The sequence below is a fragment of the Mesocricetus auratus genome, unplaced genomic scaffold (genome assembly GCF_017639785.1).
Source record: "Mesocricetus auratus isolate SY011 unplaced genomic scaffold, BCM_Maur_2.0 Super-Scaffold_100062, whole genome shotgun sequence".
NCBI lineage: Eukaryota > Metazoa > Chordata > Mammalia > Rodentia > Cricetidae > Mesocricetus > Mesocricetus auratus.
Window position 1 is genome coordinate 1,844,636 of NW_024429234.1, and position 25,739 is coordinate 1,870,374.

The window sequence follows — 25,739 nt, forward strand, 5'->3', positions numbered from 1 at the left end:
ATGCATATCCACATACATACATGCACATATACACATGAACACACACATATACAAAATAACACACTAATGAATCTTATTTTTTAACATTTTTATTAATTTTTTTTTTTGGTTTTACGAGACAGGGTTTCTCTGTATTGTTTTGGAGGCTGTCGGTCCAGCCCAGCCTCGAACTCACAGAGATCCGCCTGCCTCTGCCTCCCGAGTGCTGGGATTAAAGGCTTATGGCACCACCGCCCAGCACATTTCCTTCTATAGTTTAACATTATTTCATAAGAGAGAGTCTGATGTGAAGAAACACTGGAAATGTGAGCGGGGCTTGGCTAATCAGCATTTATGTAGAACTGAAGGTACAAATGTTGATGTAGTTTTCCACTAGTCAAATGTCATTTGGCATTGATTAATTGTGGGATGGCTAGGAATGTGGCTGGAAAGTTAAACATAGATCAGCTCTTGAAAGATGCAAAAAATAGCCGGGCAGTGGTGGCGCACGCCTTTAATCCCAGCACTCGGGAGGCAGAGGCAGGCGGATCTCTGTGAGTTCGAGGCCAGCCTGGTCTACAGAGCGAGTTCCAAGACAGCCTCCAAAGCCACAGAGAAACCCTGTCTCAAAAAACCAAAAAAAAGAAAAAAAAAAAAAAGAAAGAAAGATGCAAAAAATAGAGGACCTTGAGTTTAGAGTATGGGAAAGTAAAACTTGACTTTTAAAGGTAATTGCAATTGGAAAGTAGGCTGGTGATACAGGCTACTTTAGAGAAGAAAAAAAAGTCTGTGGACTCTTTTTAAAGATGTATTTTATTATTTTATATGTATGAGTGTTTTACTTGAATATATTTCTGTACCATACCTGGTGCCCTTAGAGGTCAGAAGCGAATGTTGGATCCTCTAACTGGTTTTGAGCAGCCATGTGGGTGCTGGGAATTGGACTCATTTCCTCTTCAAGAGCGGTAAGTGCGCTTAACTGCTGAGTCAATTCTCTAGCCCCAGTCTGTAGTTTCTTATAGTTATCCAATGAGAGGTGATGATAAATTTGTGCTCAGACATTGGCTGGGAATACTAGAGGGCAATTTTGGGAAGAACCTAAGATATGGAAACTGAGCAAGAAAGAATGAGGAGGGAAAACATGCTGAGTGTGTGGTAGTACTCACCTGTAGTCCCAGCACCTGGGATTCAGAAAGCAGGGGTACCAGGAGTTCAGAGTCTCACTCAGCTATATAGCAATTTTGAGGCCAGCTTGAACTGTGTGAGACTCTATCTAAAAAAAGAAAGGAAAGAAAAAAGAAGCAAATAAGTAATTAAGGTTGGTGTGGGTTAGGTAAGTGTCTAGATGGCAGAATGAAATGACAGCCTGTAGGAGAAAGAACAGGTAGGAAAAAGTGAGATGAGACTGAGCATCGGTAAGTCATCTGAGTGAAGGTGTAAGATGTGAGCTTGAAAGACAGCTTTGGAGACTGCAGTAGAGTTGTAACCCAAGTCCCCAAAAGAGTATAGAATCCGCATAGAGACCAGAGGTTGGGCTCTTCTCCAGACGGCACTTAGTTAAGCAAAGTTGGGAGTGGGATAAAGAAACAATACTGTTAATGGCCAAAGGCATCTTCCTTTGAAATAGATAACCCTAAGAGAGGACCTGGAAGTGAAGGTGATGGTGAGTCTCAAACATGGCCAAGAACTTTATAGGAAGAGCTTTCATTTGGTTTTATCATTCAGAAGTCATGAGTAACCTTAATGAGAACAGAGGAAGGAAGTGGCAGAAGCTAATGAAAGTAGGCTGGCAGAGATGCTAAATAGATACAATAGATTTCATTCATGAACAAATCCTAGTTTAACCACTCACTGGCTTTGTGACCTAGAGCAAGTGATTTACCCTTGACTATAAAGTGGAAATAGGATCCCTTAGCTGGTGGTTGACTCCAGTGGTTCATATCTGTTCTCACAAGGCTATGGTAGGAAGGTCACTTGGTGAACTTGAACTTGGGAGTTTGAGACCAAGAGGTGAGCGTGTCTTCAGGATGTTTGTGAAGTACTAATGTGGAGCTTGTTGCTGAGTGAATGGTCAAGCTGGCTGTGGCCATTGCTATTCTTCCATTAGTTACTAGGAAGCAGGTGTCATGGTAGGGTCTTGGGTGGATGGTACACATATATTACATAGGCCTCACTTAGGGCAGGTGTGTCTAAGATGCTGATCATTCAAAGCAGCATTGAATGCCCAGGATGCACGGAGTACTTTGGGGAGAATATGTGGCTTCCTTCCTTCCTTCCTTCCTTCCTTCCTTCCTTCCTTCCTTCCTTCCTTCCTTCCTTCCTTCCTGTTTGTTTTTGGAGATAGGATTTCTCTGTATAGACCTGGTTGTCTTAGAACTTGTTCTACAGACCAGACTGACCTTGAACTCACAAAGATATGCCTACCTCTGCTTCCCAGTGCTGGGATTAAAGGTGCTCACCACCACCTACTCTTGGCATGTATTTTACACTTTAAATGGGTATGTTATATAGTGAATAAGTTAATCTCAATGAAGCCATTAACCCCCCCCCAAAAATTAGTCAAGTTGAGGAAGTGGGAAGAATTAGTGACATTAGCCATATCAGAACTACAGGATATCAGAGAAGCTCTGCAATTAGGAGTAGAACACATGAAGTATGTGCAGGGCCTGTGTCTGGATAGAAGTTCTGCTGGTGTGTGTACCTCTGAAATACATATGGATCAAGAAGAATGAGAGTTAAGACCTTTTAAAAAGAGGAAGATGGCCGGGCGTTGGTGGCGCACGCCTTTAATCCCAGCACTCGGGAGGCAGAGGCAGGCGGATCTCTGTGAGTTCGAGACCAGCCTGGACTACAGAGCGAGTTCCAGGACAGCCTCCAAAGCCACAGAGAAACCCTGTCTCGAAAAAAAAAAAAAAAAAGAGGAAGATGATTAGCTTTGGTTAAAGTCAGTGTGTGGGAAATGTCTTAAGACTTGATGGTGGGCTGGAGAGATGGCTCAGTGGTTAAGAGCACGGACTGCTCTTCCAGAGGACCTGAGTTCAATTCCCAGCTTCAGCATTGTTCACAGCCATCTATAATGGGTTCTGATGCCCTCTTCTGGCATAAAGGTGTACATGCAGATGGAGCACTCATACATAAAACAAATATTTGTTTATTTATTTTTGACTTTTTTGATACAAGGTTTCTCTGTGTGACAGTCGTAGCTCACTTTGTAGACCAGGCTGGCCTTGAACTCACTGAAATCCACCTACCTCTGTCTCCCAAGTGCTGGGATTAAAGGTATGCACCACTACTCCCTGGCAAAATAAAAAATCCCCCCCCTTTTTTTGCAAGTTTTATTTTTTTATTTATTTACTTTTTTCTTATTCTGAAGCAGAATGAGGCAGGTGTGGGCAAAATAAAAAATCTTAAGGGAAAAAAAATTGCTGACTGGGAGCTAGAGAGATGACTCAGAAATTAAGAGCACTTGTTGGTCTTGGGGGGGGGGTGGCACAGGGTTCAATTCCCAGCACTCACATGGTGACTTACAGCCATTAGAAACTGGGCTGGAGAGATGGCTCAGAGGTTAAGAATACTGGCCGCTCTTCCAGAGGTTCCGAGTTCAATTCCCAGCAACCACATGGTGGCTCACAGTTCTTGCCTGTAGGCAGAGCATTTTATACATAATAAATATTAAAAAACAAAAAGCCCCAACCAGCAGTAACTCTAGTTCCAGGGAATCCAGTGACTTTTTCTGGCCTTTGAAGGCACCAAACATGCACCTGATGCACACATATACATCAGACAAAACACATACACATAAAATAAAAATAAATCTTTAGACAATTTTGTAAAGAGTTGTTGACCAATTTGATGGCTCCAACCTGACTTCCTGTGAACCAGGACTCATGTGAAAGAAAAGGACTGACTTCCTCTGACATCTACACATGTTCATGGTTTGTGCAGACACAATAAATATGAATGTGCGTGGAGGGGTTCTGAGATCAGGCATGGTGGCATGTACCTTTTATTACAACCTACACTTGGGATACTGAGGTAGGAAGATAATGAGTTCAAGCCCAGCTTTGGCTCATAGGCACACTTTGTCTCAAACAACAAAACCATAAAACAATAATTTCTTTTTGCTTTGTTTTTGTTTGAAACAAGGTTTATCCTTGGCTATTCTGGAACTCTCTCTGTAAACCAGGTTGGCATTGAACTAAAAAATTCACCTGCCTTTATCTCCCAAGTGCTGGGATTAAAGGTGTATGCCACCACACCCTGCTTTCTTTATTTTGTATGAAAATATTTATGTGTTTCATTTTGTTTGCCAAAGGAGACTTAACAGGGTTTCTGAAATGAGATGAGCACAGTTTAGACTGCAAGATTAACTATCTCAGTCCTAAATCCAGAGGAAGAGATGTCATACTCCTAACAATCTGGTGACAAGAGAGGTGTTAAGGAACATTGGAGAAATGTCTGCATAAGGCAATAACCCAAGGACAGTTTATACTATGGAAGGAAGGAATAAGTATTCTTCAGTGGGAGACTGAGCCTCCCCCACGCCTGTGTTGTTCCAGCTACCTTGGGCAATGACATCATTATACGAAGAGACCCCGGTGCCCAAGGATCAAGGAGCTGGTATGGTCATTGACAACTGTGCCTGCTGCCTTGATTGCTGTCTTCTGACTTGCTGCTGCTTCTGCTCCTCAAGAGAATGAGGCCAGGGAGAGGCAGAAGCTGCTGTGAGCTATCTGGATCTTGACCCTTTTCTAGATGAAGAAGGGGAGTTGTGGAGGAGGTAGGGATTGGTTGTAGGATATAAACAGAAGCTTGCTTTGGATTCTCAGAAGGAAGACTAGGGGCTGGTGGCTGTGGGTGACAGCTTTAACTAACGGGATGAAGGACTGGGTCAGAGATCCAAAAAAGGGGATGAAATCTACTTTCGTTAGATATCAGGTAAGAGGTATTGAAAGTCAGGCTTCTGGCCGGGCGTTGGTGGCGCACGCCTTTAATCCCAGCACTCAGGAGGCAGAGGCAGGTGGATCTCTGTGAGTTCAAGGCCAGGCTGGACCGACAGCCTCCAAAACAGAGAAACCCTGTCTCGTAAAACCAAAAAAAAAAAGTCAGGCTTCTGACTTCAAGAAAGACTTAGATAAACCCTGAAGCTGTTTCTGAGGTGTGGGAAACCCTTGAGGAAAAGCTTGAGCGTGGATAGAATGGTAGAAGAGAAGGTGTTGCCTCTTAGATGTGTGAAGAGCCCAGTAGGCGTGTGGGGAAATAGCACTCAATTAAGATACCAATCTAGAAACTATCAGTACACTGGTTGGAAGGAGATTGACATGCTCAGCTATACTTAGGCTTGCAGCCAGGGCAGCCTGCCTTAGCAGCCCAGTCCTGCTCAAGAGTTTTGTCAGGTGACTAGAGAAGAGTTGTAACTGTAGGCTAAATGTGGGTTAAGTGTGTCCTAACAACATCTGACATGGAGCCTAACTTAGCAACAAGGCAGACCTAGAAACATGCTGGAATTTCCCATTCCTCGATTGCTGACATCTCTCTGTGTGGTTATAGGGTGTGTTTGGGTTTATTTCTTGTTTTCTAATACATACATATGGACACACATCTGCATCTGTACACAGTTTTTGTTGTTGGTCTGTTTTGGATTTTGAGATGGTCTGGTCTCTCTATGTGGCCCAGTCTTCAATTTGCTATGAAAACTAGGATGACCTTGAACTTCTGATCCTCCTGCCTCCATCTTTGAGGTGCATAGATTACAGATATACATCACCAGCATGGTAGGCAAAATTGTCACCTTCTTGTCAAAACACTTGTCAATACAGCAGCCTGTATATTCTGCATGACTCTGTAACCCCATTTATAGGATTATATCCTATAGATGAGCATAGGGTAGTAGGCACAGAGGTATTCATGGAAGCCTTGTTAGTAAGAGTAGACTATTAGAACCAGTGACATATTCAATAGTGTGACTGCAGGGTTAGGAAAGCCATGCAGTACCCTTATAGTGAAACACTAATAGTAAGTTTTCTAAGTGTTGATTTAGAAATATATTGTTGCCAGGCGGTGGTGGCACACACCTTTAATCCCAGCACTCAAGAGGCAGAGGCAGGCAGATCTCTGTGAGTTCGAGGCCAGCCTGATCTACAGAGCGAGTTCCAGGACAGGCTCCAAAGCCACAGAGAAACCCTATCTCGAAAAACCAAAATAAAATAAAATAAAATAAAATAAAATAAACTTAGAACATGGATAGAAAAATAGATCAGTGGTTAAGAGCACTAGCTAGAGGACCCAGGTTTGATTCCCAGCGTCCACGTGGCAGCTCCCAATGGTCTTTTAACTCCAGTTCCAGGTGATCCCTCACCCTACAAGCACAAGACAGGTGCATGGTGCACAGATGGACAAAACACCCTTATATGTAAAATAAATACTGAAAAAAAAAGAGCATCTGGTGAAGATACTTAAGAAAAATTAGAACATACAGGAACCAACAGTTCAGACTTGTTCTGGTGAGCTTGGAACGTATGCCTTCCAGATTTTGGTTCATAGCATTATAGGCTAGTCTGAGACTTAATGAGGTTCTATCAATCCCCCCCTTTTTTTTTGTTTGATTTTTTTTTTTTTTTGGTTTTTTTTCGAGACAGGGTTTCTCTGTGGCTTTGGAGGCTGTCTTGGAACTCGCTTTGTAGACCAGGCTGGTCTCGAACTCACAGAGATCCGCCTGCCTCTGCCTCCCGAGTGCTGGGATTAAAGGCGTGCGCCACCAACGCCCGGCTGCCCCCCCCCTTTTTTTTTAAAAGACTTATTTATATACAGTATGTATCCCTGCAGGCCAGAAGAGGGCACGAGATCTCATTACAGATGGTTAGCCCCGCCCCCCCAGCCAGTTTTTTTAAACCTGGAATCTTAGAATTTAGGGAATATTTGAGGTCAGGCCTAGACTCCTCATATATCCCAGGCTAGAGCTCCAGGGTCCCTAATCAAGTTCTGTCTTTCCTGACCATTTTTTCTCTTTCCTTTCCCTCTCCGTTTCCATCTCCATTCCTGATTTCCCGTCACATTACCTCTTGCACTACTATATACGTTCTTCTGATTTTATCTGGGAAGCTATTTATGGTCAAGCCAGTAAGAGTCTGCCATAGAACATAAGCTGTGCTCCAGGAGGGTCCATTGGAACTTATTATGGTGAGTGGTAATATGCTTTTTGTTGTTTTTTGAGACAGGGTTTTTCTGTGTAGCTTTGTAGACCAGGCTGGCCTTGACCTCACAGAGATCCACCTGCCTCTACCTCCTGAGTCCTGGAACTAAATGTGTACACCACCACTGCCCAGCCATAATATACTTTTCCTTGGATTTACTTAGCCGTTTCTTGGGCCTGGGTCATCATGTCCATCCCCCATGTCCACGTCCCCCCCACACACACACACAGGGTTTCTCTGTGGCTTTGGAGGCTGTCCCGGAGCTAGCTCTTATAGACCAGGCTGGTCTTGAACTCAGAGATCCACCTGCCTCTGACTCCCGAGTGCTGGGATCAAAGGCGTGTACCACCACTGCCTGACTTGGACCTGGTTTGTGAGGTGGAACCAGTGTCAAACTCTCGTCTGGGACTTTTGAGGTAGCCACTTAAAAAGAGGCAAGTGTCAGCTATTGAGAACCCCTGCAGACTTAAGGCTTTTTGGATGGCAGAGGTGGAAATGCCTCAACACCTTATTTATTTTTCCATTTTGTTTGTTTTTGAAACAAGGTCTCACTTTGTAGACAGGGCTGAACCCAGAGTGGCAGTGATCCTACTGATTCCCCCTCCTGAGTGCTGGGTTTACAGGCAAATACCACTATTGCCTGTCAATGCCTTATTTTAAATCCAACAGTGCAACTGGATGCTCAGTTTTACATTGTGTGTGTGTGTGTGAGAGAGAGAGAGAGACAGACAGACAGACAGACAGACAGACTGACTGACTCTGGATGACTGATAGGCCCATAATGGTACTAGCAGGATCCTAGGAATTTGAATCTAGGGGAGAGAAGCTAATCTGAAAGGGTCACTGTGACATAGATTATCTTATTTCTGAGTAATAAGTGTCAGTAGAGACAAAACAGTTCGAGAGTTAAAGGGGATTAGAGATTTGGAAGAGTCTAGCTGAGCTGAGCTAGAAAAGAAGATTGTGGCAGGCTGAGCATGCCCAAGCTTCCCTCAACATCCTGTTAGCCTTGTTCCTCAGGAAACTGTCTGTGCCAGTATAGACCAGTTTCTCATGCCAGATTCATACTTCTCTGTATGTATTCTGGCTTTTCCAGATACATGTCTACTTCTGAGTTAAAATTTTAATTACGTTGTTTATTTTTGTGTATTGTGTTTTGCCTGCATGTCTGTCTGTGTACCACGACATGTTTACTTGGTTCTTCAGGAATCTAGAAAAGGGTATGGGATCTCCTGGACTAGAACTGCAGATGGTTGTGAACCCCAATGTGAGTGCTGGGTATTCAACTCCTAGAAGAAAGCATCCAGATATCTTAACTGCTGAGCCCTCTCAAGCCTTTCTTTATTCGTTTTGTAAAAATGTGTATGAATGTTTTGCCTTCGTGTATGTATGTACGTATGTGCCCCATGTGCACTCCTGGTGAGAAGAAGGGAGTGGGTCCCCTGGAACTGGAGTTATGGATGGTTATAAGCCACAGTGTGGATACTGGGAATTGAACCTGGATCCTTTGCACGTGCTTTAAACTGCTCTCCAGCTCCTTAAATTCCCGTTCGTTATGACACATTTCTGCACCTCTCTGCAGGTGTCATCATTCTCATGCCTGCAGGGGCTGATGGCTGGGGGAGATGGAGACCAAGAGTCTGAGGCATGATGAAATTGGAAGGATGTGTTGAGAGGGAACTGGAACTGGAGCTGGAGCACCCTCTTCTCGCCAAGAACCGATTCCCTCATGGTTGTCCACAGACCCATTCTCCTTTCCACCACAAGAGGGTGCACTAGGATCACTCTGCCACTGGGAGAAGCAGCATGGCTTCTGCTGTACACTACACCTGCCCATGGCTGCTGTCCTTTAGGGTTCTCTCCTGGGCTCTACTTCTGTCACTCAGGTCCCCAACTAGCCTCTCAGATTAGATGTAGGGTTCATGGTTCAGTGTCTTCTGTGTGTTTAATTCTTTCTGCTCTTTTCTCCCTGTGTCCCATCTTCCAAGGATAGGAAGAAGACCAGAGGACATTCTCTCCATATTCTCTGTCCTGATGCCTGGTACAGGATGCTCTAACCCTGACTAATACACTCTCTTCATTTACTTGCATGCTTGTATCTAGGTCATTCTGACAGCTCTCAGAGCTAGGGTAGCAGCCACTGCAGTGTGTTATCTTTTTTTTTTTTTTTTTTTTTTTTTTTTTTTTTTGGTTTTTCTGGTTTTTCAGAGACAGGGTTTCTCTGTATTGTTTTGGAGGCTGTCCTGGAACTCACTCTGTATACCAGGCTGGCCTCGAACTCACAGAGATCCGCCTGCCTCTGCCTCCTGAGTGCTGGGATTAAAGGCGTGCACCACAAACGCCCGGCTGCAGTGTGTTATCTTATGAGCTCTTAAGATATCTTCAGGGTTTCAAGTAGGAACTTGAGGCTCCCCAGGGTTCAAGACCCTGCCTTTCAGGTTCCCAGAAATACACTCTTCACCAACTTTTCACCCTTGTTGGTTCCTTGGTTTCACCTAGAATTCATCCATAGTATAGACTCTCCTCAGTTTCCTTTGGTCCTCTATTTTTTGTTGTTGTTGTTTTGTTTTGAAACAGTGTTCCTCTGTCCTTCAGGACTCTTAAGAAGGACATTTAAGCTTTTGTGGCACATGCGGATACATATGTGTAAGCATCTGTGAGAACTAAGCATGGTACCAAACTCCAAGTTAGCAATGTTGGCCCACTAATTCTGCCAAGGCTGGGGCCATTAGCAGGTGACTGACAACTCTTCCTCCTCACCCACTGCTCTCATTTGAGTGCTTTTCCATTGTGGTCACTGCTTCTGCCTCAGCCAGTATTCCAAGGCTGACTTCCTTTGTCTCCTCCCCACCTTTAAGAGACAGAAAAATGAAAGATCACTTTAGCTAGAGACTACTATTTCATTACCTGAATGCCTTTTCTACCTATCCATACCCTGGGACCACAGCTCCCCTGATGAACTGTGGAGGTACATTCAGGGGCCTGGACTGGACTGACCATCTGAGGATGGACAGGCATACTTTTAGCAAGCGAAGGGTTCTGGGAGGGAAAGCCCTGACTGATTGCTGGACTCTTTCCCTGGCCAGTTCTGGTCTGGCCAAGGGCACTTGCCCAGACCTTGAATTTTCAGGGAATGGATTCAGGCCTTGACCTTAGCTGAGACTTCATATTTGGTTAGTATATGAGGCTCCCTTTCTGAGGAGTCTTTGTCTTGTTGCTGTCTGAACTCTGAGGGCTTTAAATCTCCAAGTGTCTTTCCTGCATCTGCCACTAGACCTGTTAAGGCTGTTTGCTGGTGCCTAGGCCACTAATCTAACCTAAGCCTCTGAGTGACCTTTAAAGGTTCTGTTACAGGGTGTCCGAGTGACCTGGGCCTGACCTGGTTGCAATATGGCAGAGCTAGACAGGCTTCTGGGGATAACTTATCCAACCTCTTGTTTTATCTGGGAATTAGGTTCCAGATAAAACCCAAGGACTTACACATGGTCTCCTAACATCTGTTCTGGCTCTTTGTGTCTAATCACTTTAGATTCTCACTTTTTTCCTTCATTCACTATTTAATTTATTTATTGAAGGATCCCTGGGCTACACCTGTGTATATCTAGCCTCTGACTCAGTAGTTAGTAGAAAGAATCCCTGCTTCTGGGGCCCTTGCCAATCCCTAAGGCCTTGCCACAAGGAATCTAGATTAGAGTTAATAAGTTGGGAGTTGAGGAATTTAGGTGAGATGCAGCCCATGATTGACTGCACAGGACCCTGAGGCTTCTAGGTCACATGTGGCAGCTCATTCATTTTCTCCACCTACTGTTTCAAACTACATTGCACATGGCCAGGTCTAGGGGAACAGAGAATCTTTGAGCACCTTTCACTCCTTGCCAAGACTGCATGCTTCCCACATCCTGCAGTAGCTCCCATCATTTGGATCTAGCTTTTGTTTCATTTAAAATATTTATTTTTTTTATTTGGGAGAGAGAGAGAGAGAGAGGAAGAGGGAGAGGGAGGGAGGAGTAGGGGTGTCTGTGCATGTGTGTCCAGGTACCTAAAGAGTCAAAGGAGTCAGGACCCCCAGCAGCTGGAGTTACAGGCAGTTATGAACCACCTGATGTGCATGCTGGAAGCTGAACTCTGATTTTCTGCAACAGCAACAAGCATTTTTAACTGCTGAACTATTGGATCTACCTTTTAAACTATAAAGCTTCCCAAACATGGAACCACTGCCCTGTCAGGGGACAGTCCAGGACCACAGTGCTGATCACATCCAGTCTAGCTTTTTATTACTGCCTCCACATGTCTATTGTGTTCTTGAGTGGGGTTACTGGGGGTAACCTAAAGTCAGGGTGAGTGAAGGGTACTGAGCAGGACCAGCCTGGATGGTTACTGCTGGATGTTGCCACCTTCTTGCTTGGTCCAAGTGTCTTGGCTCTGCAAGACATATGTATGGTGTGTTTGGCCTGGGCTGCTCTGTGCAGTTAGTTTCCTTGAACTCTAGGGAATAGAGCTTCATACTGAAGGCAACGTGTCTTCATATATATGAATGAGGCTTGCTCCTTTGAGCCTGTCCATAAGGTTGAGGCCAAAGCAGAATAAATCTTTCTTATGTCTCTCCTTTGGACTATCTCTGAGCATCATGAAGTTGGCAAGCTCTCCTACCAGGATCTTTGTATAGTCTCACAGAGATCAGAACCTCTAGAACTACACTTTTCCATCTGAGCAAGCTTTAGCTTTCCTTCATGTCCTGCTTCCAGAGGTCTGTATGTGGGAACAGGAGCTCAGCGTCAGGAACTCAGGTGCTATGGTCCAGCAAACCCAGGACCTAGACATGGATGTGAGCCAGCATTTGAGCTCAGCTCATTGCTATTGAAGACCTTCATTTGACTACCTGGCACCTAGCCAAGTGAGACCACTTTCCCTCTCTTACTCACACCCAGACAGATTCACATCTTTGGGAAATGCAAACCAGTTTTCCTTACAGGCCCAAATTACTCTAGTTTGCAGATTCTACAACTGTGATAGCAAATCTAGGGAAGAAAGTTTGTATAAGGCCAAAGTGCATGGTAGCAGCAGAAGAGGTGTGACCCCCCCAACTCCCAGGGTACGGTCCCTCATTTGTCAGGCTAGGTTGTGGTTGGGGAACACAAGGAAGCTACCCTGGAAGCCTTGTGTCTTTTTGGTTATACCATTCCTTTGAAGCTTTAGGACCAAGGAGGGAATAGCCTGGTGTAGACTGTCCAGTTGGATTACCACTCAGGTAGAGGAGAGCTTCTTGGAACTTGCCCTGGGTGCAGCAGTAACTAGTTCTGCCCCTCCCTTTGGCACATGAAGCCATTGCCTTACTGCCACCCTTCCTCATGGATGAGTTGACTTCCTCATGGGTTATGAGAGATGCTTTCATTGTCCTAGCTGCAGGGACGGGATGTTCCTAAGATCATGTGGGTAATTAAATGTGACTCTGCTGCCACCTGCCACCTGTCCCAGAGCTGGGAGTGTGGTGGCTACCTGGGGCAGTCATCCTGATGACTCTTGGACATGGGGAGTGATCTTCCCACCAATGTTTGAGTTTGGTGGGTAGTGGCACCAGGATCAGATGGACAACCTCCATGAGTTAGTCCCCCGGCCCCCCCCCCCCCGCTGTTATTGTAAAAGTCTCCAGCATGAAATAAAATTCAGGTCCATGTCCTTTCCCTGCAGAAGCCCTGCCTCACACCACCTGAAACCCAGTAATTGTACGGCTGTGCCAGTGGTAGACTCCAGGTTCCAGAGCTTCCCATGGAGCAGGGACTGCGTGTGGCTGCTCTAACCCTATCTGTTCCAAAGACTCTGGGGCTGTAGCTCAGAGCATCCCAGGGTGTAGTATGGGGCAGAGTTAGGATCATAACCTCTGTCTAGATTTCTGGGCTGCTTAGAGCTCTGTATGATTTTGTTGGTAGGGAAGTAATGCATGGACTTTGGTATAGGCATCCTAAATCTTGAGCCAGCCCTATTCTTCCATCTCTAGTAGATAATAAAGTTGTACTGGTGCATTTGCGTACTTACAGGGTATAGGGATTCCCATCAGCAAAAACATGGAGGGCATGCTAGAGCTCATGGAAAGATGCTATAGACAGACCATGGAAAGGAAGACCACCAAATTTTTGGTGGGGCTGGATAGGGCAGCTTGAGCTGCAGCTGGAGTGGAGTCTATTGGGCTGAGAATGTTTGTTAGGAAGCTTTGTGTGGAGTCCTGTCTGCTAGGAAAAAATGGTCCGTAAATACTGTGTTGATGTCTCTTTATACCATTGCTTTTAATTTAATGTCTGTACAGGTGCCCCAGGGATAGGGTTGGACACCCAGTGAAAGTGCTGGGCAGTCAGCCAGAAGCCTGTACTATATAGAGATGTACTATAAAGTGCTCAGGGCCAAGTTGCAGGACAAGATTTGAACCCACATTTTTATGGCTCCAAAGCTCAAATTTTTCTCTCGTCTTGAGCCAGGCATGGTAGTAGGTACATGCCTATAATTCTAGCACTTAGAGACAGAGATGGGAGGATTTTAAGTTTGAGGCCATCCTGAGTTACACAGAGACTCCTATTTAAACATATGCACACATACACACACAATATTTCCTCTTCTCTGCCCATGGAGTGATGTTTTGATACCAATGGTTTGGCAAAGTGGGTCTGTAGAAAGAACTGGAACTATAACATAAACCAGCTGTTGAAGAAAGGGTATGCTTTCCCTGGCCAGGATAAGGGGCCTTGACACTCTAGGAGTGGTAAGGAAGAGCAGGTAATATGTGGGGAGGGAGAAAGCTGGCATTTGATAGGAAGAGTTAGAACACAGAAGTGACCAGTTGGCATTAACCTGGGAGTTTTCAAAGTGCCTTTGATAGACCATAGTGGAGGCTCAAAAGCTGAAGTGAAGAGGATACTCAGTCTGTGCTGAGGCCTTAAGTAAACCCAGGGTTAATGGTTCCTATGCAGAGACTCCCACGCTTGTATTCCAGATGTGGCACTGTGACTGTAGATCCAGCCAGCCAGTGTACACATCTGCTTTAGAGCTGACATGAGCCTGAGAAACTCCCCTGAGCCTAGAGAGGAGGTTTTGGCACAGCATATTCACCCAGAAGTGTCAGGGTGGCACAAACTATTTCATCACCAGACTGGCCAGCTGTTCATATCTATCCATCCTGTGTTTTCTCATTTTGAACCTTTGGAAATAATAACATTGGAAGGGGATTCTTGTTCTTCAAAGTAGAACAGACCCATGGCTTAGCCATCTTTGCAGGGTTGGCACATTAGGCTTTATGAAACATGTTCTAGCATCTGGTTTCATACAATTCCTGAAAACTCCTGAGCTCCCCAGGAGAGCGTCGTTGAGTAACCTCTGGAAAAGCAGAAGTGAAGTCTGGGTACATACTGTCCTCTTACACTTCACTTTGGCCAGCTGGCCAGTAGGACCCCTCTGTGGACCATGAGGCCATGGATAAATGTAGAATTGAGCCACCCTGTTTTAGTGTGTTGGCCCCTTAGGGCATGTGGGTCAAACTCTTTGGCATAGGCCATGGCCCTGTTTTCCTGCCTGCCTAGGTCCTGGAAGCCAACTGAATGACCTGAAAGATCCTCTTCAGGGTTGACAGGCTTAGGGAATGCTTTCAGGAAGAGGCTGCTTAGTTCCAACTAACACAGCCTGGTTGAGTCATTGCCAAGCCAATGCTTTATGGTACAGAGCAGAAAGCACTAGTCAGGTTGGTTGGGGCAGAGGGCACAGGAGGATGCCACTGTACTATTTAGAAGCTTGGGGTCAGTCAGTAAGGTCAGTAGTGTCAACAGAGACTAGAGTCTTCCTACTGAAAGGTCATGACCAGAGGAGACTGGGGATTAGGGAAAAGTAAGTGGGTTTTCAGGACAGGTGGAAGCTGAGGCTAGCCTGAAGCTGGTACAGGCTTATAAGCTAAATAGTCATGCCAGGTGGGTATTGGTCTGTGGTCCTCTCTCGTACCTCCAAAGAGCTCTGCTGGAGCTGGGACAGTGGGCTTTGACACACAGTCTCAAGATGACAGAAGCTGCGCTGTGGAAGGGAGGGCAGAGGCTGTTAGTTTCTAGACTTGTGGTGTATTTTCCTTCTTCAGTCTTCCTGGCTGGACTTGAGGATACAGCTCTGTTTCCTCTACTTCAAGGGCTTCTTAATAAGGCTGCCTATGGACTTCCCTAGAGCATTTGCTGGGAGCTTAGATAATAGGAAGGGACTGTTGTCAGAATAGTCGCACTGTTAAATCAGAGAGTCCAGCGCAAAAGGAGTGTAAAGCTGAAGGCATGAGAACTAGGGCTGTTGGGAAAACAGAGCTGAAGCTTCAGGGCTCTCTTGAGTAAAGGTGACAGTCACATATTGGAGATGGATGACTTCACTCTGGGGTTGGTGTGTAGAATGGACTTGGGAACTGAGAGCTGAGGAGTAGAGCAGGAAGCCTGCATGACACTTGGAGATGGCGCTAGTGGAGGATAGTTGCCAGAACATATGAGGTAAGAACTTAGGAAGCATAGGAGGTCTGGAGTGATCCTGGGGGTGGGGTACAGAGGAGCAAGCCCAGGCTTCTTAGTGGAGACCAGGAACATAGAGAAACTGAATTAGTCTGCTTCTCCTGAGTTAGGGTTTAGGTCACACTAAAGCAAGAACTTCCTGATAGCAATAGCATCTTTCTGAGCTTGAGAATCAGCCTCTGAGGAATTCTGTTACTGTGAGAGATTCCAAACTGGCCAGATTCTACTGCTGCTGGGCCACTGATAGGATTTAGGGAAGACAGCTGGGCTTGTGGGTCGACCAGAGTTGTCCTCAGAGTCTCTAGAATACAGCTCATACCTCAGATGAGGCATGTGTGCCCTCTTAAGGGCTATCAGTGATGTTGCTATTAGACTGCTGAGCCCCTGTTGTCCTCGGGTGCCCTTAAGGGGCTGGGCTAGGGACTTGTGGCTGGGTCTCCCACAAAGCATATAAGTTCCAGGCCCTCCTGTACTTGAATCCTATCCACAGTCACATCCCTTCCTCCACAGCCTTCAGAGAGCAGGAAGCTGAGGAGAGAGTGTCCTAACCCAGCTTGTCCTAGCCCTGGCCAGGCCTGTCTGAAGGGCTTGGAGCTGCCAGCCACTATGTCTAGGCGCCAGGTTTCTCCAGCAGGGTCAGAGCTGGTTTAGAAGCCCTGTGTGGTCCCCTCGTGGGCGAGCTGAGGGATCAGCCTGCCTGCTTCCCTCCAAGTTGCCTTCTTGGCTGGCAGGCTGTCCTTCTCCCTGGGTCACAGGGAAATGTGGGTCTTAGCCAGAGAGAGTGGTCTGGAACAGCCCATTGACATTGTCTCTGGGGGCTTTTAAAAATGAGTTTCCTGGTAAGGCAGACTCTTCCAGCCTCGGGCAGGATTCTCAGTAGTCTCCTGGGTTTGCTCTGATCTGACAAACTCTAGCAGAAACCAACCAGCCGCCAGCATTCCAGCAGTGCTCAGAGCCATGGCTTCCCCAGATGCAGCGTCAGCAGAATGCAGCAATGGAGGATCAGTGGTGTTTGTTCTACAGCCTCTGTGAAGTCCCAGGGGTAGGGCTAATGAAAGGAGAGAACCCCAGTTTATCCTGCTCAGTCACAAGCATACATTTCTATCTTCTGTAGTAATTAATGGTTGGTGTCAAAAGTGACACTGGAGGGATGTGTCACTGCGTCATGATAGTATAGGACTGTGCCTGCTATTGACAGGTGGACAGTGAGTGTCCAGGTTGCCTGCAAGCCAGTTTCTTTGCCACTGGACAACTCTTCTGGGTCTAAAGGCTATTTGGGCAGCTGGTTCCATACCTGAAAGGCCTGCCCTACACAAGGAATATAGAAGAATGTGGTCAAGGAGGCTCAGAGGAGAACAAAAGAGGCCTGAGGTGGGGACCAGCAGCATCTCTTGGGCCTGCATAACGTCCTAGCCTCTCTATACTCTGACTGTGAGACTGTAGACAAGGTTCTGGCTCCATGAAACTTTTTATTGATAAGCCTATGAAATGGGCATGGCTGGAAAGTCCAGCTCAAAGATTGCTCCTGGCATAGGAGTGAGACCACTGCATAGCCTGTGTGTTTCCAGGTCTTATGAGTTGAAAACTCATGTGAGTACCAGGTCTTTGATGGAGAGCCACTGGTTGTTTAAGAGAAGAAAGTGTTTGGCAGCGGGGAAGTTGCTGAGCTAGCCTTCCCAGAGAGAAGCCATGTGATGCAAGGCAGTCTGGGACAGAGGAAGTTTCATGCTACCGGAAAACTTATTAGGATCCCCAGTGGGAGGTGTCAACTTGCCTAGGGAATCCTCCCAGAGCATATGCCCATGTGCAGAAGAGCAGAAATTCAGAGGCCTGGATCCTTAATGCTTTGGCTTGTGGGATATGGAAGATTGACTATGATTTGAGGCTAGGCTTGCTACCCTAGGAACCAGTGGAACCACTAACAAAGGGGCACTCCAGTAAGAGGATTGAGTTTTGCCCTGGGACCTCTGTGCCTCTGTCTTGATCTCTAGACCCAGGCTGTGAGCTGAAGAAAAAGTCTTGGCTTACTTTAGGTTGGCTATAGTGGCTGCATGGATAAATGGACAGTTTGGCCTAGCTGATGGTCTGAACCAGAATACCAACCTAGCTGCTGTCAGCTCTGGAGCTTCTCTTAGTAGAAGTTTGGGCACTTGGTGGCCCTGGACCAGAACCCCAACCCCCAGTAGCAATATGTTTATTGGTAGATACAAATCTATAAATCAGGGCATGAGCAAGTTCACTTCATCTCAGTACTTATAAGATGGGATTGCTTATATTTTTAACCATTTGTTTCATACCCATGAAAACCATTTCAGAGGCATTAATAACCTTTTTTTGGAAAGTCAAGCAAAGCTGAAGTTTATTTATTATTGTTGTTGTTTTTCAAGACAATGTTTCTCTGTGTAAAAGCCCTGGCTTTCTTGGAACTTGCTTAGTAGACCAGACTGGCCTTGAACTCACAGAGATCTGCCTGCCTCTGCCTCCTGAGGGCTAGGACTAAAGGTGTGCACCACCACTGTTTGAGCCAAAGTTTAAGAGGTCAATTTTATTAAAGTGTCGAAAAAAACCTTAGAGCAATCAAGTTGTAAATCTCAGTAACTGCACAGAGGAGGAGACTAGAAAAGGAAAAACAGCCATGTTCATTTGAGTTAAACCAGTGTAGAGGTCAGCCAGCCATGTGGTAGCGTACTGTTCCATGGTGGTAAATGGGGCATTAGAAGGGTGAAAACCTAAGTGTTAAGGAAGATATACTTATGTGAGATAGAAGAAAAGGAAAAGCTACGTTTCTCAGAGAATTTCAGAAAGCTGGCAGGCTTATGAAGCAGCATGGCTGTGCACTGTAAGAAACGACGAGACAAATGTTCTAAGACATAAGTGTCATTATGCCTTTCATTGTCACTATTGCCATCCCCCTCCGCCTGCTTATTTCTATTTTTTTTTCTTTTTCATGACAGGGTCTCAGCCTAGGCTGGCCTTGAACAACTGATCTTCCTTCTTCTGCCCCCAAATGTTGGTATTATAGACATGTGCCATCATACCTGATTTTGTATAGTGCTGGGGATTGAACCCAGGACTTCATCTGTGCTAGGAAAGACCTCTGCCAGCTGAGCTACTATCTCAGTTCCGTTGGAACATGTGCAACATCACTAAAAGATAGCTAGCTGGCATCTCTTAACCTGCTTTGCTTCTCTTTTTATCATCTTTAGGGTAGCCATGGGAGAAAAGTAGATGTAAGTGGAAGAGTTGGGATGAAGGCAGTGGATCCTCCTCTAGAGGTTAAGGTTCCACTCTGTTAGTGCTTAAGAAGCACAGAAACTAAGTTCTGTTTGTTACCAGCCCGGGCATATAGGTGGAAGGTGTCCATCCCAGCACTCCTGTACCCTCTCTCCACACTCGGCCACATTTGCTCTTCCATCTCCTTTTTTACATGCTGACTGCAAGGTGGACATTCTTTGTTGTTCATTTGTTTGTTTTGAGGCAGAGTCTAACCATGTAGCCCTGGCTGGTCTACAAAGTGAGTTCCAGGATAGCCTGGATTGTTTCACAGAGAAACCCTGTCCCCAAAACAGAACAAAAGAATGTCTCAATGGTGTTTGGCAGTGGTGGCACACACCTTCAATCTCAGCACTCAGGAGGCAGAAGCAGGAGGATCTCTGAGTTTGAGACCAGTCAGGTCTACATAGTTAGTTCCAGGCCAGCCAAGGGTACATAGTTTCTGTGGTGAGAAGGGAGACAAGACAGGTAGACCCCTATAAGCTCACTGGCCAGCTAGTGTAGCCTACTTTATCAGGGTCCCGGCTAGGGAACGTACTGTCTAAAGCAAAAGACAGAGCCTGAAAAATGATACCAAGGTTTCCTTTGACCTCTACAACCATATACACATAAGTACACATGTGAAAGAGTAAAATAAAATAACAAACCTAAGACTATACCTCAGTGATATAATACTTACCTAGTACGTATGAAGCCCCGAGTTCAGCACTGCAAAGATAACGTAATCACTGGCTGCTGTGTGAGGAGGAAGAGATTGGGGCAGGGGCAAGTCATATTCTATCAGCTGTGTCTCTGAAAGTTCAAGAGAACTCGTAGTGCTAGCCTATCTGCCTCCAGCCACTGCTAAGGGAAGCCCATCCCCAGGCCACACGTTTACCCTTCAAGCCCCTTCTCAGTCTCTCCGTGTCCTGGTTGTTTCCTTTATGCTTCCTAGTCCCTACCCTTTGCTGTAGCCCAACCCAGCATGGCCTTCTCTGCCATATTTTGTGCTGTTTCTCTCCTCTATTCCCAATAACTTCAGGTATTTCATTTTTCTAATGTGCCTCATGTCTGAATGTTTTGCCCCTCAAATCCTAATGCCCTAGAGAGCAGAGCCAATGTCATATTCTGTTCTGAGTCAGGGTCTCAAAGACTATATTGACACATTGTGTTGAGGTTTCCCAACCTCATCATCTTAGTGTACAATTGCTCTATTTATGTTTGTACTCTGGGGCTCAGCATAATAGCTTCTGTTCCTAGGATCTGGAGTATCTAGACCTTAGCCTGACTACTTTGTAAATTGGCTCTGAGCCAGTGGGGAGATGGAAGTCAGGGTGGCAGCAGGATGCAATTTCTTGGGAGGAGCTAGGCCCAGAATTGGTTAGGGATGAAAACTTGGGGCACTGGGTAAGGTTCAGAAAGCCTAGCTCTTTCCATCTACCCTTGGATTTCAGACTTGAAGCTGCACCTTCAGAGTACAGATTATGGCAACTTCCTGGCCAATGAAGCATCACCTCTGACAGTGTCAGTCATCGATGACAAGCTCAAGGAGAAGATGGTAGTCGAGTTCCGCCACATGAGAAACCATGCCTATGAGCCGCTTGCCAGCTTCCTGGACTTCATTACGTGAGTGGACCCATAGTGCTGGTCAGAGTAGCTATATACTTGCAGAAGTTGACACCAGAATGGCCTAGGCCAGAGGCTATTGCGCCTCTCTTATTCTATAGCACCCACGTCAAACACTTATTAGGTTTCCTCCTACTCCCCTTATGCTAGAGTTAAAGATCCAGGTGTAGACAGAACTCTGAAGAGCCTGGGATGAACCATATCATCCATCTGCCCCCAGTTAGGCTGAGGCATGTTTTCCTTCTGCTCTGACAGGTCAGAAAGACTGGGAATGAGTTTGAGTTGGAGGAGGCTGAATTCCTTGCCCTTCTTCACAGGAGCTAAAGTGGGTAGTTTCCCATGTTTATAGTAACCCATGGTTGCACTAGGCTTCCTCATTGGGACCCTTGGGTGGAGCTCTGCCTATCCAAGCTTTTAGAGAAGCTAAACAGAGAAGACCCTGGACTTCAGGACTAGAAGAAGCTACTTGGCTAGTCCTGTGTACCTGGGACCCTGAAAGGTAGAGACTGCCTCTGAAGGAATGACCTAAGTCATGACCCAGGACCTGGCAGATAAAGAGTGGCTCTAGATCAGTGGCTGCCTTGTGCAAGTGGTGAGGTGAAGTATGACCGTTGGCCAGCCCCTGAGTATGCTGTGTAGTTTATGTTGTTAGGAAATGTATCCCCATATTCTTCTGCATGTCTTGTTTTTCCCATTCCCTACTCTCTTGCTTGGGACCAGACACATTACTCCACTTGTTTCTTCAGAGACAGGGTTATATGCTGACTGCCCAGCCTGACTCCCCTTCTCAGCCAAGAGCAGCCAGTTGCACGAAATCCACATACTCAAATGGGGTATTTAGGCAGAGGGCTCCATCCTCAGGTAAAGGTAATAGGCTTGGACGCCTGAAAGGTGCTGAGAACTCCTTTAAGCTGGAAAGAAAGCCTTTTCCTGGCTATAGAGCTCCTCCCCCAGGTACCTCTTTGCTGGGGAGTCCTAGATGGACTCATACTCAAACCATCTTTCTCCTCATCAGGGTATGCCAACTCGGACCTAGTGGAACAGGGCAGATGGAGTATATCATGTGCTGCCACTGTGTGTGTGTGTGTGTGTGTGTGTGTGTGTGTGTGTGTGTGTGTGTGTGTGTGTGTGTGTGTCACATCACTCTACCATCTGTCACTTAACCCCTAGCCTTGGCCTGTATCCCTTTCTCCAAGGCCAGAGCCGAGGACATACCAGGAAACTGAATTTATTGCCAGAGCTTAGCCTTCACCTTCAACTTGTTTGCACAAGGCTCCTTCAGCTTCCTGGTGAATGTTCTGATCTTGCCAGCTAGGTTGGCTGGAGAAGCTTGACCCCATGCCAGTGGTCACAGAGTAGATGTTATCCGTGTTGCTGCCAACTTGCCCACCTGCCTGTGCATCTACCCTGGCCTGTTTTGGTGTCAGCCTGCCAGGCTCTGAAACTGGAGAGGGCTCTGAGTGTGACTGAGACAGAGCAGCCGCCAGCTCTTTGCTGGAGGTTGGCTCCAAGCACCAAGTGTGCTTAAAGTGCCAAGTGTTATCCTGTGGCAAGCTGTCTGAATCCACCACTTCCGCGCCTCTTCCATTCATGGGCGATTGTGGCTTATAGCCTTCCCATCTACCCCCACTCAGGAATAGCTCAGCAGTCATGTGTTGGCTAGTCTGAGCCTGTGGCTGCTTGTCCTTGACCCTTTCATTTCCTGTGCCTGCTCCTCTGCTCTCCACATCAGCCGCCTCTCACTGATGACTACTATGTCACCTCCTGGGGCTACTGCACTCCTGAAATCGCTGGGTCAGGCAACCACCCCCTACCCACAGCCCTCAGGCTTTCCGGCCCACTTTCAGTCTCTTGCAGGGCATGGGTTCTAGATTCAACAGGACATCAGGCCTTGCTTCCTTCCTTCCTATTCTTCTGTCTTCATTTCCCTACCTCCTAGCTGAGATTCCCTGGCCTATCATTTGAACTGTCTTCTGCCAACATTTGCAACTCTCTTGGCTGCCCGACTCATGGTCCCACCCGACTGGCAGCCCCCCAGCTCTGGAGGGATCCCAGAGCCTCCAGCCTAGAGCTGTCCTCCCTCCACCTCCACTGCTTGGAGCAAAACTGGGAAAGCCAGCTATTTGGTGGGGGTGTGGGGAATGTCATTCCTACTAATAGACATACATGCTTACTACCTACTCAGCTAGCCTTAGCTTGTTTCTGCCCAGCAACTTTTTGCTGTCCCTACTCAGCATCCTGCAACTCCATCAAGAGCAGGATGACCCTTCCCCACTCTAAACATCATTCCTCTCCTGTCTCCGGCCTCCTCATCTCTGGGCAGATGGCCCACCTACTCCTCTACAAAGTAACCAGAAGCCAGTACACCTTCCAACACTGCATCTGCCTCCCTCTCCCTAAGTCCATTCCACCCTCCGTTTCCCAGGATCCCTCTGCAGCATTCAGAACCCCCTAACCCTTTCCTGGGTCACCAGTAGCCACTCTCCTTTTCTTCTGTTTGCCACCCTCCCTCTCCTGTCCCTCTTCTAGCACCACACCTGAATCTCCAGCGTCCCTGACCACCTTAAAACGAATCTCATGGCACCTGTTTTCATAGTCCTCATCTCTTCCATCACCTCCCTTATCACTCAAGTCTGCAGTCATTTCCCAAACGTTCTGTCACTCCACAAGTCCCTGGCTATGGTCACTCTTGGCTTAAATGTGGCCACTGATAGGATCCAGCCCTCAGCAGTTCCTTTTCATATCTGACTAACTAACTTAACCCCTGTTTCTTTCTCTTCCATTGCCCTACAGATCACTCAAGTGTGAATAGAATTTTGGAAATGGAAGAGTGAAGCTTTTCATTGGGCTCTATGCTGGGGGTGGGGTGGGGACTCATAACCCAAGGAATGGCTACTTGGCTGAGGAGAAAGGTGTTTGAGGGAAAAACTAGAGATGGGAATCTAGGTTGAAGAACTCTGACTGAGTCCAGAGCCAGTGCCAGGAAGAAGTTACATGGATACAGAGATAGTGGTGCTGAGAGAACAGATGGTGACAATAGATGTGGTTGCCTGGCATAGTGCAGAGATCAAAGTGAACTGGACTGTTAGCATATGGTCTTAAGGTGACCCAGCTCAATTTTATAGTGCTAACACGTTTAGTGTGCCATTCTTGCCAGGTCCAGCCATTAACTTTCTGTGTGACTTGGGATAGAGCTTGTATTCAAGGTTTTGTTTGTTTTTTGCCTTGGAGGAGACTTTTATCTGGCCTGTTCAATGTTTTCCCATAGGAGAGTCAACTCTGGAAGAGAAGTTGGGAAAGTTGTTTTTAGGAGAGTAAGTTTGGTCTCTGGGACATCTTCAGGTGGACCTTAAATGCCCTTGTTTTTAAATGAGTGAGCCTCTAACAGGGGCCATGTCCAGTGTATAACAGCTGCCTGTAGCCTACATGCCCACTGGCAGAAACTGTGGTTAACCTGTACCATTTTGGAGAATTGACATCAGCTGAAGTAAACACCTGGAAAGAAGTTTTGTCCCAGGACAATGGCCTCAAGTGTACAGTAGGCCCACCAAAGCATGCTATCCTCTTCAGGGTATGTTGCCCCCACCTTGGCCCTTCTTGGTCATAGAGCAGTCATCAGGCTTTCCCAGGCCTTCTTATCTTGACTGCTCCCAGTAAGCTGTGTGTGGGTGGACCACGGGTCTCTGCTGACTGAGGCTCTAGGGCTTCAGTGGGTTCTGTTTCCTTATCTTTCCCTAGCATGGAAAGAGAGCCAGTACTGACCCTGTTCTTCTGACTTGGGGAAAAGCACTACTGTGAGAGGCTCTTCAGGGCCAGGCCACAGAGGCTCAAATCAGACAGGATACTCCAACTGGGCCTTGGAGGAGGGCTCAGGATTTTAATGGGGAGAAGGTTCAAGCCCGCTAACTCTTCTGTGGACCACATCTCATTCATTCTGGTTGCAAAACGGTACTTGAGGCTTAAGAGGTGATGTGCTGAGGCCATAGCAGAAACTTCTGTTCATTTCAATCCTGGGTGGGGCTCTTCAGGACCTAGATGTAACTGAGTATAGATACTGTCACTAGCAACAAATGGGTACCCTTGGTGGGGGCTGCAGGTGGACAAGTTGGTGGAAGTACCTGGTTACACACAGCATCCCTGTCCAATGCTGAAAAGCCATGTTGCTCCAGCAGGTGGCACCAAAGGGCACAGTGGAGATACAGGGTCGACTAGGGGGACTCTAAAGGCTTCTTTGAAGGAAGTAGCTTCCTACACTCCAGCCTGAGACTTCTCCCAACCCTAGTCTATTTGGAGGCACAGGGCAAACAAGGGAGGGCCTCAGGGCAGAAGATTGTAGACTGCCCTACCCCCCACCCCAAAAGGGCCTCTTTGGCCTGGTGGGCAGTGGGCCATCCATTCCCCAGCTGTCTTCCTCTGGAGGGAGATGCTGACCAGCTGGAACTTCATTCTCTCTTTTGAGGCCAAATGAGGGAGACATGGCAGAGCAGCTCTCTGGGGGCAGGGAGGCAACTGCTGAAGCGCCAAGCAGACAGGCAGGTTCCCTGCTTGCTGAAGGTAGGATAGTGTATGACTGGATCTTATCATCTCTGCTAGGCCTGTCCTGTCTTCCATCTCCCAGGAAAGATGATTCTGAGCCTTACTGTGCAGGCAGGGAAAGCAGGGGCCTCCACTGAAACAGCCTTACAGTTGGCTCAGGGGCAGGGAAAGGCTCTGCCTGGCACAGGACAGAGGCTGACCTGGCCTGAGTAGGAGGGATAGAAGGGGCTGAGTGCTATGACTTGAGTGACCCTTGCTTGGGTCAACATTTTCCTGTATGCTCAACTAAAGCTTATAGCAAAGAGAGGCTTGGGGAAGCTAGCGAGGAGGGGAGAGCTCTCCACACACCGTTAGAGCTGAGGCGTGAACCACAGCTGGCTTCTGAAGCCAGGTGGCAGGGCCTACAGGGTTCTTCTGAGATGCTCAGACACCATCTTTGGGCTCTTATTCCAGCCTTGCCCCTAGCCTAAACAGATAAAAAAGACCCTGGGTTATGGGGTCCATCTGAGAAGACAGAGGTGGGGAGTTTAGAACTAGAACATAAGGTGTTAGTGATAGGTAGGTGTGTGTGTGGACAGTGGCTGTAAGGCTAGAGCTCCTCGGGGGCTGGAGAGATGGCTCAGTGGTTAAGCGCACT

At 46.8% G+C, this 25,739-nt stretch overlaps 1 protein-coding gene and 1 long non-coding RNA gene across 2 annotated transcripts in view; both read left to right on the plus strand.

Moving 5' to 3' along the window:
* Atp6v0d1 (ATPase H+ transporting V0 subunit d1) overlaps positions 1–25,739 on the plus strand; it is a 40,826-nt gene that overhangs the window by 6,456 nt on the left and 8,631 nt on the right. Inside the window, exon 2 of the mRNA XM_005076289.4 lies at positions 20,395–20,566. Within this exon, the coding sequence (XP_005076346.2) occupies positions 20,395–20,566 (172 nt within the window). The remainder of the gene's footprint in view (positions 1–20,394; positions 20,567–25,739) is intronic.
* LOC121136319 lies at positions 6,214–9,315 on the plus strand. The gene is made up of 3 exons (XR_005873460.1): positions 6,214–6,482; positions 7,081–7,158; positions 8,755–9,315. It is a non-coding gene; the product is annotated as an uncharacterized LOC121136319 (long non-coding RNA).